This window comes from Bombus terrestris, chromosome 1, assembly GCF_910591885.1.
Source record: "Bombus terrestris chromosome 1, iyBomTerr1.2, whole genome shotgun sequence".
NCBI classification, from domain to species: Eukaryota; Metazoa; Arthropoda; class Insecta; order Hymenoptera; family Apidae; genus Bombus; species Bombus terrestris.
The window spans coordinates 6,513,620-6,533,571 of NC_063269.1; the positions used below are offsets into that span (position 1 = coordinate 6,513,620).

The following is a 19,952-nucleotide window of genomic DNA, read 5'->3' on the forward strand; positions in this document are numbered from 1 at the left end:
AATTCTTCTACATATATTTAAAACTACGTTTAGTAAATGTTAATAATTAAATAGTGTAAATTTCTTTTTTATTGGTGATAATATGTATTTTTATTAAATTTATGGTGCTTATATGATAATTACCAAAAAATGCTACAGAAGACAGGAAGATAAAGTTATCAGTAACAAACGTGTTAGATTGGTGCATATACAATTTGCACTAGAGCACATTATTTTGTTATCATGCAATAATGATACTCTGACAAAATAAATTACAAAATATAATAAAAAACAATGTGTGCTATTACAAATACAAAATCTTGACATCAAAAGGAGTATATTTTCTAATGCAAAGGAAGATGGCTTGTGATTTACTTATTTGGGGATTACTAATGTTTGGATGCAGCATACAAGCATTGTTAGTTGCATCTGAAGATGACCCATTGGAATATATGAGTAAAGAAGAACGAGAAGCATTAAAGTTTGTATGAACATATAAAAGTAATAATATCCGTACAAAAATAATAATTTTTTATATTTACTTATAGGGAAGAAGCAAGAGATATGTTTTGTCATGCATATAATGCTTATATGGTAAAGTTTATACAAAAAAAACTTGTTTTACATAGTTTTATAAATTTTTAGTAAAAAATAAATAAAATGAATATCTTAAAACATTAATAAAATGTATAAAATATAAAGTTGGTAAAATAGTAAATGTAAAATGTATTGTGAGGCTTTGTATATATATAATTGTTTAATGTTTGTAAATTAGATGTATAAGTTATATTTTAAGAAATTATTAAAACAGGTAAAGTTAGTATTTTGTAATTTATATACTTAGTTTATAATTTATTTATTTATAAATATGTGTTTAAGGATAATGCGTATCCTGCTGATGAATTAATGCCATTAAGTTGTAAAGGAAGATACAGAGGATCAGAACCAAATAGAGGTGATATAGATTCTACATTGGGAAAGTAAGAACAAAAATTTATTTCTTATATTCGAGCAAAATAAAAATTTGAAAAATAACTTGTTTCTATAAATTATATTTTAAATAAAGGCGATTTATTATATTTTAATATCAACAAGTAGTATTAGTATTTTAGTATTAACTATGATATTTATTATCAAAATATTTATTAAAAGACTATATATCCGTTTTTACATACTATTTTCAGTTTTTCGCTTACATTGGTTGATACCTTGGATACTTTGGTGGTAAGAAAATGTTTACATATATTTCTTATATTAAAGTGATATATTTAACAAAATGTGTATTAAATTAATTTTTGTCTATTTAATATGTATTAGGTATTAGGAGATTTAGAGGAATTTGAACATGCAGTTAAACTTGTTGTCAGAGATGTTAGCTTTGACACTGATGTTATTGTTTCTCTATTTGAAACTAATATTAGAATGCTGGGGTACGATGTTTAACAGCTGTTTATATTGCCACAGTTTATATAGATATTTATTTGTTCAATAATTAATACTTTCTAAAATAATTTATTTAACAGTGGTCTTCTGAGTGGTCACATACTAGCAGAATATTTACAACAAAGAGCTGATATAATGCCATGGTATAGAGGTGAACTTCTAAATTTGGCCAAAGATTTAGGATATAGATTTTTACCTGCATTTAATACAACTACAGGGATACCATATGGCAGAGTAATAACACTTTAATTAATTGTAATTATATATAAAAGGATATTCTTCAAAAAATACTTATTAATACAATCTTTTTTAGATAAATTTGAAGTATGGTATGAAAGGTGTACCTTTGGAAGTATCACGAGAAACATGTACTGCTTGTGCAGGTAGTATGATTTTAGAAATGGCAGCATTGTCAAGGTTAACAGGAGAACCAATTTTTGAAGTATGATGTTTTGTAATATTTTATAAAAGTGGTTATAAAATTTTATCTATAATAGTAATATTACATGTAATAGGAAAAAGCACAAAAAGCGATGGATGTTTTATGGAAAATGCGTCATCGTGGTACTGATTTAATGGGGTCTGTGTTAAATGTACATTCCGGTGATTGGGTAAGAAGAGATTCTGGTGTAGGAGCAGGTATAGATTCCTACTATGAGTATTGCCTTAAAGCATACATTTTATTGGGTAATTATTGTTACATTATTTGTAGTTTTATAACTTACTATGAAATATATTGTGATATAATTAAATTTTTGGTCATAATATAGGTGATGAAAAATATCTTGGACGGTTCAATAAACATTATCAAGCAGTAATGAAGTATGTAAGCCAAGGACCAATGTTATTGGATGTACATATGCACAGGCCAAATACGAACTCGAAAAATTTTATGGATGCTTTATTGGCCTTTTGGCCTGGTTTGCAGGTAGCCTTTCATCTTTTTGATTTTTATGTCTATATATGTTTGACTTGTATTGTTTTTACTGTTTTTATTTTACTGTTTTAGGTGCTAAAAGGTGATATCAAACCAGCTGTAGAAACGCATGAAATGTTATATCAAGTTATGCAGAGACATAATTTTATACCAGAAGCATTTACTACTGACTTTCAGGTTATTAATACATCTATTATCTTTTTGTGTGAATAAGTAAACTGTAATTTAATATTGATACATATGTTTCTTAATTTATAATTAGGTACACTGGGGGCATCATCCGTTAAGGCCAGAATTTTTAGAATCAACGTACTTCCTGTATCGTGCTACTGGCGATCATTATTATTTAGGAGTTGGCCGTAAGGTACTCAAAAGTCTGCAAACTTATGCCAGAGTACCATGTGGTTATGCAGCTGTATCAGATGTTAGAACTAATAAGCATGATGATACAATGGATAGCTTTGTATTATCAGAAACTTTTAAATACTTATTTCTGTTATTCGCGGAGCCAGGCGAACTACTTTTAGATTTGGATGAATTTATTTTTACAACCGAGGGACATCTATTGCCATTAACACTTGCTTCTATAAGAACTAATATTTCTTCGGTAAGTATAAATGGTTAAACTGCAAAAAATAAAAATTATGTAATAACATGAAAATATAAGATTAAAGTATAACAAATGTCTATAATTTATAAAATGAAGCAAGATTTTGAGCGAGATATCGTACATGTGGATGAAATGGACCGTACTTGCCCTAATAGTTTGCACCTATTTCCTGCATCAGTAAGACAGCCTTTGAGAAACATGGTTGAAGACGTGTATCCAAGGCATGTATTAAAAAGAAGATTAAGCGCTGCACAATTTCAGGTAAAGATATACTTGTATTAAACAGAAGTATTAAATACTCACTAAAACTTATTATTTTCTATTGTAGGCAAATAATTGGGAACATTTAAGGTTGTTGAGTGATATGGGAATAACGGCTTTAACTTTGGCAGATGGACGTGTTCAACTGTTGCATACATTTTCTAATGTAAAGCAAAGTTTCTTTGTATTTATCAATATACTTAAACATTTTACTTATTATAATCTTCTTAATTTACAAAGTAAAAGTATTTATATTTATTTTATAGGCAAAAACACCGCAGGATTCTGAAGAAGGTTTATTATTTATGCAAGAAATGGTTGAAATAAGTAAAATGCAATCCCAACAAACTGAAGCTAAACCACAAGCTGTCACGTTTGTAAAACCAAACACGAATCCACCTCAAATAATTACTCTGTTGGCTGGACCAGCGCAATTTGGATTAGAATTACAGGGTTTAAATAAAGTAACCGGGAAAGTTGTTTTTACATTTCCATCTGCTGCATGCACCGATCTTCATAATGCAGATAAACTTGCAGGCAAGATAGCAATAATGGGTCGGGGTAACTGTATGTTTATAGAAAAGGTAAACAAATTCCATCCATATTGTGAATATATTTTGAAACAATTTTTATTTAATTATTTAAATATTATTGCAGGCAAGACGAATTCAACAAGCAGGTGCTGTTGCTGGAATAGTGTTGGATAATGTAGATGGTTCTAGTGCTGCAACTTCGCCTATATTTGCAATGTCAGGAGATGGAAAAGAAGTGGACGACGTAACTATTCCCGTTGTATTTTTGTTTAGCATGGAGGCTTCTGAGCTATTAAAAGCAATTGCCGTGGCAAACGGTGATCTTACAGTTACTCTTGGTAGGATATTGTAACTCTTTTCTCCTATTATATGCTTCTTGTTATTGTTGTTTCAAATATTTGACCTGTTTTGTTTCTGCTAGGCAATTACATTTCAAAAGAAGATGCACAACTGAAAGCACCCACCGATTTATCAATGTTCGAACGGTTAAAGGGATCGTTAAAATCTTTTCTTACACGACAAATGACACCACAGGTCTGTATTTCTTGGTGTTTTGCAGTTATTATCATTGAGTATGTTCTCCTTTGGATTTTTATTCACATGAAGCGGTATTAAGTTATTGGTTATATTTATTTTCATGATTATTTTACTATAGAGAGGGTCTCCCATTCGTATTACGAATATGTTATATTATGTGTGTATTTATATATATATATATATATATATATATATATATAATATAATATAATATAATATAATGTAATATATATATAATATCTATATATAAGATGAAAATATTCATTATTTTCAAATTAGTCATAAAAACCCATATTTAATTATTTAGAAAAATATTTTCTTATTGTTTGCGATATTTATATTGATATACAGATATTTTTTACTTACGCTTAACATTATGTAATAAAAATTGTTATTTGAGTTTTTATACTTTTTAAGATATTAAATTGTTTGATTTCTATATTTACTATATATATTATATTTTTCTTATGTTCTTATTTCCTTTTTTATTTTATTATGCAATAATTTAGGAGTACATTCGTACCAATTGTATTTCGGATCATTAGTCGTTATATATATAATTTTCTAAAATCATATTTTTCATTTGTTCTATGCAATTGTAAAATGAAACTAAACTTCGAGAGATATTTTTTTATAACAGACATCTCCAAGCAGTGGGACAAATTTGGATCTAGTTCCTGAGCTTAAACACGAAGGAGAAGAAAAGGACATAATCTTTTTTTACGATCTACGTGCTGAAATAATCAAAGATTCGCTTGGCGGAGAAGTAAGAATCAGTTCGTCGTACATATCTGTTCCACTTACGAAAGAATCGGAGGATAGTACGTTAATAGAGAAACAATGGCGACAATTGAAAGAAGTTTTTGTTAATCATATATATTTGGATGTAAAACAGAAAGCAGGCTTACAAATCAGAAGTTTTATATTAGAAAGTTATTACAATTGGATAGTAAAGTCACGAGGTGGGGATGGTACTATATTAAAAGTATCTTTGCGAGATAAAGTTGCGTGGTTCTTAGAAGAATTAGCTGTAGTTGTACCAAATCCGTCCATTATGAAAATGGACCAATTAATGGATTTTATCAAACAAAAATTGTTGAAACAATATTTATTAACAAAAATGGATATTATGGTTTTAAATATGAAAAAGGTTACAACAATATTGCAGACAATGCAATCTGGGAGTCCAAATACTGAACAATTATTCAAGATTTTCGAACTTAATATCGCGCAAGCTGGTATTTTTAAGTTTCTGAGACAGTTGTTACCAGGTATTTTTGACATGGAAGATGAAATTATTAGAGAGCATCTTGCCTTGTTAGATCGTGTTAATAAAGCCGTGCATAAAAAATATCGTGAAATATTAGCTGATGGAGCGCAAGAAAGTTTAGAAAAGTCGATGATAGATAAAAATTCTTATTATGATACGATAATTGATAATTGGCAGAAAGATCTGAAAAATTTTGAAAAATTGGATGTATTAAAAAAACCTAAGGAGCAAGATTCTGTGATCACAGAATTTATGATGGATAACAATGAAAGTAGTAAGTCAGAAATGAAACCTAATGATATTTCTAAAATATCTAAAAGAAATGAAGATGTCAAAGTAGGAAAATTTGAAGACTTTGAACATTTTATATTAACAGAAATAGAAAAAGCTGTGAAAAATTCAGAACAAGATAGTATTCGAAAATTGCAAGAACATATTGATGTTTCAAGAGACATAGCAGATAATACAAGTAAAGAAGCAGTTAATTCAAATAAACTAGTTTTGAATGTTTCCTCTCAAAATCAAAGTAAAGCTGATACATTAAAAAATAGAATAAAATATCAAATTGAATTTATAAAAAATAAAATTGAAGACTTTACAAAAAATATAGATTCTTTGGTAGATTTTATTAAAATTACAAATTCTTTAGAAAATGTACAATCAAATAATATCGACTTTAAAGAAACAGTTACTAATAATAATAGTGCTGACAAACAAGCACACAAAGAATCTTTACTTACTGACAATGATTTCCAAGTAACAGATGCACAAACAAGTTCTCAGAACATTAAAACAATAGGAAAAGATAATAGTGAAGTATTACAAAAGATTGAAAAAGAAGTGGTTGATCCACATTTAAATAATTATAAAAGTATACCTTCTAAACTGCCTAAAGAATGTAAAAATCAAATATCCAAAGAAGAAGGGAATACAAAGTCCATTGATATTCAACAAGAACTAGAAACTTCCAATTCAAATTATAATTCTGTAGATGAAAATAAATTGCAACATAGTCAAAAATATACAAACGAAGTTAAAAGTAAAAAAGTCGATGTACAAAAACACAAAAGTAAACATATCGACGATGAATTATAATGAAAACTTTTAGGTTTCAAGATTGAATATATATATTAAAAGACACTGTGAACAAATTTCTCACTCCAACAAGCCTGGCAATCCAATTCATACTACATTTGATATTTTTGCACAAAATTTGAACATGTATGCAGTGAGCTTTAATGTTTTTATATGAAATCCATTTTAGGAAAGAATTAGTTATCTAATGAAAAAGTGATATGATGATCAGATTATATCAGAACAATACTTAAAGTCTGTTAAACTGGTGCTTATGGAAAAATTCGATTTCGTTTCATTTTTTATTTGAAATAAATTAGTGAAATTATAAAAAAAAGAAAAACTGTATGATACAGATAAACAGTCTGCGCAAACCATTTATCCTAATGAGGTTGTGACAGAATATTCTGTTAAGGTTCTAATGAATGTAAATTTTATATATACCATTTAAACATAGCATATTTCTTGTGCACTACGACAGTACAATGATGGTATATTGTTTTTTTTTTAGGTAAAGGATTATAATTTTCATTATTGTAATTGCAGGTTTGTTTTCTCATGTTTTTGTACTTAAAATATGTGCCATGAGTAACAATGTAAATGAATATTTTGACAAATAATATATATTACACTATTTGTTTACAGTGTAATTTTAACTCGTATTCTAAATAAGAATATAAGAATATGGTTAACAAATAATTTCTAATTACAATTATAAAAGTGAATTTTTTTCTTAAATACAATAGTACTACATTGACTTTCTTAAAGTACATACATGCTATAATTTGTTAAGGAAAGAAGTTGGCAAATGTAAAACTTACTAATATTGTTCTTTGAAACTATCTATTTTTTTCTATAACAATATTATTGAAACAATTGCAATACAAAAATTTTTGTTCATTTAAATTTATTTATTAATCTATGCCTTATATGTACATAAAATTGTATAAATAACAGTGTATATACATGTCATATAGCAAAGTTAATAACAATGGAAGTGGTAATAGATCAAATAGTGTTTAGAAATTCATAGCATCTTAATTTCCTTAAAACTATATATGTATGTATACTCTGTTTTCTATTTGTAACATGTTTACAAATTATATTGCATATTCTGTAAAATAATTTTAAAACTATATAAATTTGGATTTATTATGTGCCATATAGAATGCACAAGAAATACATATGTTTTAAATCAAATCAATTTGGGATATACACAATATCCTAAATTATATTGGGTCAATCTTGTAGAATGTGACTTCGATTGTAAATGTAAATATTATATAAATAAGTATATAATAAGTATCTGTGTTCTGCAATTACCATATAAAGTTTGTATGATGAATGCCAAAATGGACATTACAAAGTTTATTGTATATTAAACTAGTTACTATTTTGCATAGATCGATTGTGTATGTGTATGTATGTGTACATATATATATATATACACAATATATATACACAACTTACGTATGTGTGTATATATACAAATTGATGTATGTATATATATATATATATATATATATATATATATATATATATATATATATATTTATATTTATATACACATATACATGATTTGTTTGTTGTTTATCATATGGGAAAAAGAGGAGCAAACATATGTATATGATACAAATGTGTTAAAAGTTTTTGGTACAGAAATAGAACGTGATATTAAAAAATGCAAATAAAATTACTGTTACAAAGAACTTTCCTTAAATGATTAGATACTGGAAGTACACATTTTTCATGTAAATATTTCTTAAATTAAATTATTAATTTCATTCATTGAATAATTTTAATCCATGAAATTTTTAAAATTTTTCCATGAATATGATATTAGAATTAGAAAAGCATGAAAACTTTTGTAAAGTATTTAATTTATTTGAAAATAATTATTTATTGTAACAGTAACAGTATCATAACTTCAACCGTTGATATTAAAAATTCATGGTTATTAATTACTATCGATATTTTACAAATTATTTTATTTAATTATTATTATAAATAATAATTATTTACTATAAATTTTTTCATTCTTTTATCTATAATTATTATTACGAATAAATATTATGATTTTAGAAAATAATAAAAATAAATGAAACACAATATTAAGTGTATGAACAGTAATATCATATTCCAAGAAATGACTAGTTTGTAATTAATATTGGTATATACAAAGAATATTTTATGATTGCAATTACAGATACAAAGAAGTATAAACAAAGATTGTAATGAATTTTGCTATAAAAACTGTAATTGCACTGCAATTGTTTTACTTAAAGCCGCTTTTCATTGGAGTTTGCGCTTTCGCGTTACGACAACCTGTCGTCAGATGTTGGCCTTGCGTCAATGGTAAGAAAGCTATTTTAATTTCGAATTTTGGATGGTCCTGATGTACTCTATTAAATGTACGGTATACATTAGTATTTCATTTCAATAGTTGGATAACAAAATAAAAAATTTGTAGAAAAACGAAAAATAATGTCGAAGGTAAGAAATTATTTTTTGTTGTATAGAAAGCGAGTATGTATATGATTACCATGTGTTACTAACCATGCAATTCATTAACTAGTAATATTTAACAAATTTATATGAAATGCATTCTTATTTTAAATTGATATTTAAAAGAAATTCAATTACGCTTTTTCATTCATTAACAATTTTATCTATTTTTAAATTAATAAAACTTTAATATTTGTTTTAGATAAATGAACCACCAAAATATTATGGAAAAAGAAGGAGCATTGTTCGTAGAATTGGTTCAATGTTACCTTTGAAACCCCCACCAAAAATATATGTCAGTGTTACACCTTTACATTCAATGACAAGTTCTATGATTAACGAAGAAACTAGTAATAATTATGCAGATACAAATGGATATGGTCCTGCAAGGTTTCTATATACATTTATTGAATTTCTTTTTTTCACTAATTCAACAGATTAATTTGATAATGTTTCAATATTAGAATGTCTAATGTCAGGCCAGATTTATTGGAGCCTATTAGTTTTGGATCTGAAGTTCGTTTACTTGCTCTGGAACAGGAGCTTCAAGAACTTAGGGAACAAGTTTCAGCAATAGTTAAAAGTAATAAACAATCTAGGCGTATGTATATATATAATATCTTTTTTATTATTTATGTTTCAAACCTATTTTAACTAAAGTTTTGTTCAGATACATCTACTGGTTCTTTATCAAATGGAATGGATAGTGAAAATATAATAGAGTCACATCAACCACCCCCACCTCCACCACCACCACTACCACCACCAACTCCTCATATTGCAAGAAGAGCAAGTTTACAAGATCATAAAGTTGAAGATCGCAAAAGAGGCCAATTTGCTTCTCAAACATCTATGACAGATGTATTGAAGGACATTGACAGCGTTAAATTAAAGCCAATTTCTAGGTAAATTATTTTTTACATTTATAATTATTTGTTTATACAGTTATATATTGTATTGGTTTATAAATGAATGATGTATATTATGATTATTATGATTATTATGTATATTTTCTTAGATCACCTGGAGGACGACCACTTCGTATAAAACGTGATAACAGTCCATGTAATGATTTACAAGAAATACTTAGAAGACGTTATATTGCAATGAATTCAGCTGATAGTAGAAATTCTTCAGCTAACTTGACAATGAATGACTCTTTCTCGAGTGATGTGTGAAAGTAGACTGAATATTTTTCAATGTGCACTGTGTACAATGAAGGTGTCATGTAACATTTTGGATGATATTAATGACAAGATAATATGTTTGATTAATCAACTTGTTTACACCATCAAAATACTGCAATATTTTCAATTTGTCATTACAGGATTATGTAAGCAACAAAACGAACGTATCAAACATTTTTAAACTTACAAAAATATTAGTTTTGTGTTACAAATTAATTTTTAGAAAGTAATACTATCTTTTTTAAAGAGCATTATTACAATTAAAACATATATAGATGAGCTAACCAAAGATAGTATTCTATATACCAGTACTGATAAAAATATTGGGTTGTAAACTGATAAAAAATGGTAGATAAGATAATATTAAAATTTTCATGAAGCAATGATCTAACTATACTTTTAATGTAAATACAGAATATGTAGTATTTCATTAAAGTTATAAAAGACAAATTATTGAAACGTATATATTACATTTTATATACGTAAAATTTATATTTTTTTATTGATTTAGATAGGTATATAGTAAAAGCAAACATAAATAAGTAAACTAGGCTTGAACTTAGAGTTGAATCTATTTTTAAGAAGTTGTGGGCAACCGTTCACCATTCTATTTTTATGCTTTTACGTTTATATAACTATGAATGACTTATTTTAGAGTTTCTTTATTTTATAAGGTATAGAATATAGAAGTACAAAGAAGAATTTATTTGATTTGTTTTTATAATACTTTGTATAATAGACTGAAATAATTACTGCATAAGTAATTATAATCTTAATTTACAAAATTATTTGATAAAGAAGAATTGTTTAATATATGTTGCGTAAGTTTAAAAATTTTTTAGGAAGTGCAATTCTCAAACTATTAATTATGGATTTATTCCAAATATAGGTCGTGCAAATATATATAATAATTTTATGTTTTATATGAAATTTGTATAAAAATGCATAAATTATAGAATTTTCAATTAGGAATGCAGGTACAGTTTGCAACTCAATATTATATATATATATATATATATATATATTTGGATTTAATCTTTTATTAAACGAAGATCATGTTTAAGCTCCTCTTTAGTAGAAAGAAAAAGATAGATTACAATTTTAATTTAAGATGCAGTTGCTTAGGCACAATGCAGCGCCATATTATATGATTGTAAACTTATTCAAAATTATTTATTTAGTTTTCTAGATGAGATTATTGTGATATTAAAATCATCCATTGACTTTATATTTTAGATTGTGCCATAGAAAGCTGTACGAATATTCTTAATAGATGAAAACATTAGCACAGGCTTGTTAATACACTGGATAGGACAATTAATAATGTAATTCCTTTTATGAAACATGTTTTCATAATTGTAAATGAATAAATACTCAGTAATATGTTCATGCATAATAAGAACGCATAACGAAGACCACGAATTTTGTCTTTTGATATTATGTTCTTAAAATATCACTGTTTCATTAAGTTTATTCAACTTAACAGCAGTAGCTCGTGTAAAGAATTTAAGAACTGCTTCATTGTACCAAGATTATAGCGTGATTTTTAATTGATTCAAGTTTGAAATATTTTTAAATTCTTGATATTCTTTATAAAAGTGACATAAAGTTCTTATTTTTGACTATTTTCTAACATGAATGTGTGTAAGAAATGTAACTCTCAGTTGGAAAGAACATGATAGTAGACTTTGGAGACTGAGTGTACTTTAAAGATATTACGATCGTATGGAAGATCTGTTTTATACATGAAGCTTTTATCAATGATTGAAAAATAAATGTTATTGTTAAACAATAAACAGAGTATTTTTCCTATATCTATTTTTTACATAGGACCACAATTCATTATATTTTCTATATTTAATATTTTAATTTGTCTAGATTGAATTCAGTTTAGCGAACATTTGATTACATTCATTGACAATGTTATTATGACATCCTTTTAATTAATTTATTTATATGAAAAGTAGTAGCACATATATATATATATATATATATATATATGTAGATATATATACTACCAGAAAAACTAATAGCTACTAATGACAGTCCTGATATGATAAGTTATTTGGATATTTAATTTATTGTTTAAATTAATTCTATATATAAAAGAACAATAATTTATTTAAATGTAATATCCTAGTTAGATAAGAAGATCATGTTAACAAGTTTAATTAATTTGAAGTAATAAAATAATATTGTACGTATGTATGTATGTATGTATTTATTTATTGCACTAGGTTTCCATCCGTCGAAATAATGCAATTGTCCTAACAATAAATTTTAAGTACATATAACATTAAAATTTTGATTCTATTCTTAAAAGGAATATACTTATTAACATCTTTAATACCTATAAGATTATTTAACATTAATAACTATAATATTATATTCATTTTTCTGTGAAATGATTTTTAAATTGATTGATAAAATTGATGAAATTGATTTTTAATCGCTTTTATCTAGCTTACTTGTCTAGTGGAATTGGCTAGTGGAATTTTGTAAGCGAAATTTTATTCACTTCCAGACCAGTTAGAAAACTGATATTTGGAATATATTTGGCGATCAATTCCGATGGCGATATATTTAAAAAAAATTGTCAATTTTTTTATTGGAAATCTTATCGTTCAATGTAGTTCAACGCATTATATATTATCGGATGACATAATAATAATATACAGTCAAACTTGTGTATGTCGAGTATTGCTCAATCGTTGAACTCATATCGCTGAAAATAAAAACCTGTTGGGCTCGTATTAGTTTCGTTGGAAAGTTTTTAGAATTTTAACACTTTCAAAGATTATTCTACTACTTTCTATTTTCTATTTGATTAGATAAATTTTGGATCCATGATTTGAGTAAAGTATTTCTCCACTTTTTATCACATAATCATCAGACAATTGTCCCCTCCCTTGTCTTTATTTGAAATTTCTTCATCAAAAAAATTCATCCAAGAGAACAAAGGACGAGTTGGCCGAATGGAAGATGCATCGCAAGGTTAATGCAACGAACCCACCAGCTTTCATTTTTCGTAATTCGAATTTCCCCTATATATTATTACATTCAATTACCCAATGATACCTGATTGAGACGATCGTTCTCTTCCCTTTAATAGATCTTTAAATAGAAATATGCAGCCAGGCATCATTTCCTAAATTTTTTTCCATTTATTTTATATCTTTACTTTTATATATATCATCTTCCACTTTGTAGTCTTTGTTTCATCAGATATATTATTTAATGCCCACGAATATAACGTTTGTCTAACCAAACAGTCAGTTATCGCACTTGATTAAAAAATATAAAAGATAGAGAAGATTTCTGACAGTTGCAAAGAATCGAGAAAATCACATTTCCGCAGGAATATTCATTCCATTGTCTTAAAATCAAATTTTCCATACGTATCGTTTGTTCTTAATTACCAGCGAGATGATTATTTCAAGGTTTTAACGATCCCTCAGAAACTGCTTGCTTCTCAATGAGGATATATTACCAAATTTCCTACCGTTTGCTCAGTTCACTATGATATTACCTAACGATAATTAGCGACTTTGTTGCTTTCGTTATCGCTTATTGATAGGAACTATAGATATCCCAAACTTTTAATAATATAGTATAACACTGTAAACGACTAAGAGAAGGGGTCTTTTAATGAGTTTTACGAACGAAGGGTATGAGAGAATTTCCTTATATAAAGCTGCCTGCAAGGACCATGGTTCACAGTATCTTGAATTTGCAATATTGTGCTCTTCGAGGTGCTTCCGGTGTTTGCCAGACGTTCGGACATCGTATCAGAGCTTTTAAGGTAACATTAACCCTATTTAAATATTACCATTTCGTTTGCCTGCATATCTCGCGTTTTAAATAATTCGTAAGATAACCTTATTCATAACGTTCATCTACCTTATTCATAACGTAAAGCAAACAAAATCTAAGTTACAATTATATGGAACGTCTACATGGTATTTCTATCGCGAATGAAATAATCTGGGACTTAGTTATCAGTTTAGTCTATGCCCTATTCACATTGCATAATAAAAATACGGCCACATTTTCACGACGTTTATGCAGTATATCTATTGTGTATTATCGTTATTTCGTCCGCATCGATAACTCAGTTATCGCGTGCAACAATTATACGAGATCTCCTAATTTCCGACAATGGCAAAGAACATCTTTTAAAGACGCCAGAGTTACACCGAGCTATTTTAATTCATTCGTTTATATCGATTAAGCGTTTGTAATAAAAATCAGGCACTCTAGATATTTGTGGAAAATTTTGATGAAATATAATCGAAATGTGTTTCATTTATCGTTATCGTTACTCGTTAGTAAGAATTCGTCGAAATCATGCATCGCCGAATAATAATCTCGATCTTTCGAGTTTAACTTTGCGGTAAAAAATGAATCTCGAATGGATACAAAGTTGCTTAATCTTGACATAATTAATAAATTATGTAAAATTATATAAGGTAGGACAGAAACGTGGTTTCAAAACAGTTTTTTGGCGAGATATAGCGAGGCAAGGAAAAACAAGAGGGAATACAATTAAGGAAATTAGACTACGTTTCTCGTGAAGCAAATTTAAGGAACCGCGTGCGGATAATGGAGACGCCAGGATGCAAAATAATACGTAATAAATGCACTTTTATTGAAGCAAGATGAGCGAGTCTAACGATCGTCGAAACAATAAATTGCACGCGATTGTAACAAAGAATAATTTTCGATTGAGCCAGACAGATGTAACGAGAATTCTCGAGATTGTCGAAGTAACTAGGGGAGTAGAAACATTTTTGTAAAAGGAAGAAAATCAGGAATTTGCGAAGAAAAATAGAAATTTCATTTATCCCCTAAGATATCTATCGTAAACATCTGATGTTTGTGATCGATTTCATTGAAATTATACACGACTCTGCGACGCGGCATCCTCCATAAATAAATACAAAGATCAACCTGATCTTTCCAAATTTTTGAATTTTATAATCAATTCATTGGCAAGTGACTCGTAGCAATTGAATTCTCACGGGAGAATCATAGATACTCGGATATTCCATTTATCTGAATGCGTCGGATGACAAATACGTAAGCACCTGGTTTACTGCTAGCCACATACTATAATTTGCGGTCTATAGGTACAGCGTGAGTTCGTCGATTCTCTGCTCTGCTTAGGATTTCTCGTTTAAATGAGTTCATATTCGGAACAGCTTAATCGGTCGCCAACTAAGTCCTTCGCTGGAATAAACGTTCCATCTTATTATACTTGCCGTCATCGTCCAAGATCGAACAATGCGAAACACGGGGACCTGTTTCGCGTCGTTTTGATGACACGCTCGAAAATGGCTCGTCTCTATGCGACAGAGATGCTGGTCACGTCTCTTATCCACGGGACACTTAGTAGCACTTACTCTTATCTTAATGACCGGGGACGCGGGTAGCGTTAATGGTTCCTTTAAAATTAGCACGTGGAAATGTACGAGGGTACTCTAAAATTTTTCGAAAAAACCTCACGTGACGCCGCGTGTACGTAGATGTCGGCGAACGGCCAGATAAACGACTGGTTTTTCTTCGTTCTCTTTCTTCATCGGGCCTTCCGAAGCGTTTGCAAGAGGAATCGACTTGCAGACGAGTAGCCATTAAAGCAGTTTCGATTGAGACGCGTGAATATTAAGTAAATGCACCGTAACATTCGACAGCCGTCATTCTCTTCTCACGTTATCATTTCGCGAGATTAACTGGCCGATCGAGCAGCAGTCGGTCAGCTAATTTGGAAAACGACGAATGGAATGAGTTCGTTGTGCGCGTAGTCATCGAATATTTTCAAAGTTCGCCTTCCCATATGGTAGTTCCGTTCGGAAGATATAAGTTTCCAGAATCGCGTGTACGATGAGAAGTTTCGAATAAAATTGAGCGACCAAGTAGCCGGTCAGTAAATTGAATGGAATCGCTACACCACGATTAGCATTCAGAAAGATAGACCGTAAATTGTATGCGAATATTCAGTGTATCGATTAATCAGACAGAAAGTCGAGGAAAATTTCAAAGTTCCAAAAGAACAAATCATATGTCGCGCGATATTTTTTATTGATCGAATAATCAGGATTTTGGTACAAGGAGATAAAGTATATACCGGTCGAATATTTTCTATTATTCGGTCAATCACTTTACGTTGCTTCTCAACACGAAAAGCGACGAGCCAATCGTTTGTCCTACGATTAAAAGGCTACGACGAAAATCGACATTATTTTCCCACCGATCCAATAAATCATAGTAATAGCACAGTATTATGTGTATGGCGATAGAATAAAAATCTTCCGATAGCGTGGTATCTGGAAATAAATGTTGCAGAGTGGTCGTTAAACGAACAAATTAGGATGTCGATAGCAAAAGATTTAAGCGAAGATATTGCAATTAAATGTGCGCGCTTCGTAATTAAATTTCCATCGTATTCAAGTTGTCCCGTGCACACGACCACGTCCATTATACTTCGCGACGTTCCATCGGCGATTTCGTTTGCACGAGGTGAAAATTGCGCCGACGAGTTTCACAATGGCCAATTGTTCCGTTTAATTCCTCGTTGCATCACGTGCAATACCATGTTCGATTGTAAATCGTTGCTCAAGAACTGGGCATTTTCCTTCTGTATTTCGTCGATAGCGTAAAAACGTGTGCAAAATGTCGTAAAGCGTGGTTTACAGCCTGACGGCAATCTTCTGAAAAGAGAAAGATAGAAAGTTACGGAAGAACGTTGAGTCGTTTCGCTAATAGACAGCCAATACCGATTCGTGAAATGAAATCTTTCGACGCAACTATGTTTATTTCGTTGATAGCGACCATGTGCGCCAATTCGTGCATTCATCAAAAAGCATTTTACAAAGTTTTACAAAGTTTCGTTTCTTTCCATTAATTTTTAATATTTCGTCGTAACGATAATAATAATAAAAAAAAGGATGCAACGAGAATTTCAATTGAAAACTAATTTTCTTTTCGCTCGTGTAACCAGCTACGTCGCATTCGTTGCGTTATCAAAGTAAATTACGTAAAAGTAAAACAGGTGATCGTGGGCATCGAACAGTCTGGCCTATGGGACTTTAAATTGTCGGACGTGGAACGGATCGTTGATCCAACAAGTCATCCGTGACGCTTGGACTGTGTCCATTGTTTTACGTTCGCGCTCGCTGCACATCGGCGGATAAAGCTGCCTTTTCCATTGGCTCGATCGTAGAAAAAGCAACTAATTCGAACCTGCCGCGAAGAAATAAGCCCGATAGCAGTCCATAGTCTATAGTAGTACGCTTTCGTTTCGATTTATGAAACGGTACAACGGTATTTGGTTTACGCGATACAGCAACTTTCGTGGCTTCAATTAAATCCGTAACGATGCCAAACTTGTATCATGTTCGTCGTATGTTTTAAGCTTCTTTCGAAAATAAGAGCGGAAAGTCTGGCGAAAATAAAAGCAATTAACTATTGTACTGTGGCGGCATTCGACAAGCCAAATACCACCACTCGACACTAACTAGTGTCGGACGACGGCAGCGCAGTGGTTAACGTCTTAAGTTGCTCGTTTAAAAGTTCTCTCTGTGTCGTAGGTGGGACGTAAGCACCGTACGACGAGACTGCACCGTACGACGAGACTAGTCCTGTTTTTGCGTCCAGGCTTTCAGGACATGGATTAAAGTATAGTACATAAGCACAGCGCAACAGCGGCTTGAATTTGGGGCACAATAATAATCTTAAAAAAAAAAAAAAAATGTAATAATGTATGGCTACGTCGTACAGCGTTTATTCTGGGAAAAAATCATGTAAAAAAACAAATATGTAAAAAACCTGGAATTAATAAACAAAGTTAAAAAAAAAAAAAAAACACGTCTTAGGTTGCGAACGTTCGGAACCCGGGTTCGATTCCCGGCGACCGGAACCGATTTTACTCCCGCGCACCAAAAAATCTCATACAAGAAACGGAGGAAAAATCAGCAGTACCCCCCCCCCCCACCAGCAGCGACATCTGCCTAACCCCAACCTAACTTCAACTTAACTCCAAGTAGATTTAACCCTAACCTAACCCCAGTGACAATTACAACGGACCTCGCCCAACTACCACAACTATAACACACGTCCAATAAATACATAACACAACTCACGGCCACCTCAGTACATATCATCATTCTGAAATTCTCCGTTTTGCCGACGAAATATTTCTTTCTATAGTTTGACGAACGAATTTTTGTAATTCTTACAGATGGATAACGCCCGTGTCTTAATTCTGTTCATCTTGTCGCTGACCGTAATGACGGTTACATGTCAGTCGTACCACTACACTCCTGACTGGGCAAGTGGAAAAAGGTCCACGTCCATGCTGGAGGAAATAGTAAATTTTGCCAACAAGAATGCAGGCCAATTGGATAATGCCCTTGTTAATTGCAAGCTACAGAAGCTGAGATTGCTGCTTCAAGGAGATATTAACAACCAGGTAAGCAGAACCGAAGGAAAAGCGAGCATTGTTTAGCAACGAAATTATTCGTGAAATATTGAAACCGTGATATATTCTTGTATTTGGATAAATTTTTTTCTAAATGAATCTTTCTATATTTATCGCAGCAGTATGGATTTGTTAATGAAGAACGCGATGATTGCAACTACTTTGTATCATTAACGAAAATCTGAATTCCTTACAGCTGTTACAGGTACCTTGTGATCTGCTTACTTCTGGAAAAAGGAGCCTCTCTGAAAATACAATCATCGATCATTTCCATCGACAGCCTACTCCGACAGTTAATAACAATTACTAATTATCGATGTTATTCTTGTCGTCTTAACAGCTTTAATTAATTCTGGATTACAAGTATTATCGAATAAAGAACCACTCTAACCGAGACCTTGCGATCACCTCTTTTAATTACCTCTACCCTAATTCTTTAATTTTCTTCCTTTCGAGAAACGTAAACGCGTGATCCACGCGTAACTTACGATCTTCGAAGGTGAGCACCAAAGTAATTACAAATAATTCGTTTGCTTGATCTGAATTGGACTCAGACAGATGGTAAATAGAAATTGAGAAAAATAAAAATAAAGAAAGTAAAAGAGATTAAGTAATAGTCTATCGTTTTAACGCGTTTGTAATTTGGTCTGCTGTGACTAACATCAAGGGTGTGCTGTATTTCTGGAAATGGAACAAAATCGTGTTTAGTCCCAATACGCGATAATAAATGGAACAAACGTCAAGTCGCAAAGGATACATATTTATTTTTCACTCAGTAACCGACGTGACTAATACGATTAAGAACACGAAATGGAAACCAACCGATACCTTGTTCATTTCCACGATACGCTTCTAAAACCTCTTACTTTCGTCCTGTTTTGCCTTGCTGAATTCTAAATTCGATTTAGTCCCGTGTCAAAGTGCGAAAAGAACGACGATGGTATTCGTAGAATCGAGCGTCGCTGAACTTTGCGTGACGCGCTTTTTCTTGCCTCATCCGAGCTATTGCTTCGGTACAACTTGTCTTCCAATGATTTTCAATCGTATCTATTTCCGCTGGTTCGATTACAGCCGGTTCCTATCGTCGATCGGTATCAATTATTCAATCCCGTGTATAGTTCGCCTCCGTGCTGATATACG

At 30.5% G+C, this 19,952-nt stretch overlaps 3 protein-coding genes across 5 annotated transcripts; all 3 read left to right on the forward strand.

The window, feature by feature from the left end:
• The first annotated feature begins 2 nt into the window (after positions 1–2).
• On the forward strand, positions 3–8,046 carry LOC100648424 (ER degradation-enhancing alpha-mannosidase-like protein 3). The gene is made up of 17 exons (XM_048405330.1): positions 3–460; positions 528–573; positions 859–959; positions 1,164–1,203; positions 1,297–1,409; positions 1,503–1,656; positions 1,736–1,864; positions 1,938–2,109; positions 2,193–2,350; positions 2,432–2,536; positions 2,622–2,966; positions 3,066–3,230; positions 3,298–3,396; positions 3,497–3,814; positions 3,888–4,101; positions 4,185–4,297; positions 4,941–8,046. Exons 1-17 carry the CDS (start codon positions 327–329, stop codon positions 6,663–6,665), a joined length of 4,131 nt encoding a protein of 1,376 aa, XP_048261287.1. The 5' UTR covers positions 3–326; the 3' UTR covers positions 6,666–8,046.
• Positions 8,047–8,815: 769 nt separating this feature from the next.
• LOC100642794 (mitochondrial fission regulator 2) lies at positions 8,816–12,132 on the forward strand. 3 transcript variants are annotated; one of them, XM_012310021.3, is made up of 5 exons: positions 8,816–9,137; positions 9,352–9,539; positions 9,614–9,732; positions 9,820–10,054; positions 10,168–12,132. In XM_012310021.3, the coding sequence occupies exons 1-5, from the start codon at positions 9,129–9,131 to the stop codon at positions 10,325–10,327; spliced, it is 711 nt and encodes a 236-aa protein (XP_012165411.1). In that variant the 5' UTR covers positions 8,816–9,128; the 3' UTR covers positions 10,328–12,132. The 3 variants fall into 3 exon arrangements, with proteins under 3 accessions (XP_012165411.1, XP_012165404.1, XP_003393263.1); XM_012310014.3 differs by having other exon boundaries at positions 8,824–8,999; positions 9,614–9,750; XM_003393215.4 differs by having other exon boundaries at positions 8,830–9,137; positions 9,614–9,750.
• Positions 12,133–14,026: 1,894 nt separating this feature from the next.
• Positions 14,027–19,208, forward strand: LOC100642675 (pro-corazonin). The gene is made up of 3 exons (XM_003393214.4): positions 14,027–14,138; positions 18,573–18,803; positions 19,009–19,208. The coding sequence occupies exons 1-3, from the start codon at positions 14,046–14,048 to the stop codon at positions 19,120–19,122; spliced, it is 438 nt and encodes a 145-aa protein (XP_003393262.2). The 5' UTR covers positions 14,027–14,045; the 3' UTR covers positions 19,123–19,208.
• Positions 19,209–19,952: the final 744 nt, after the last annotated feature.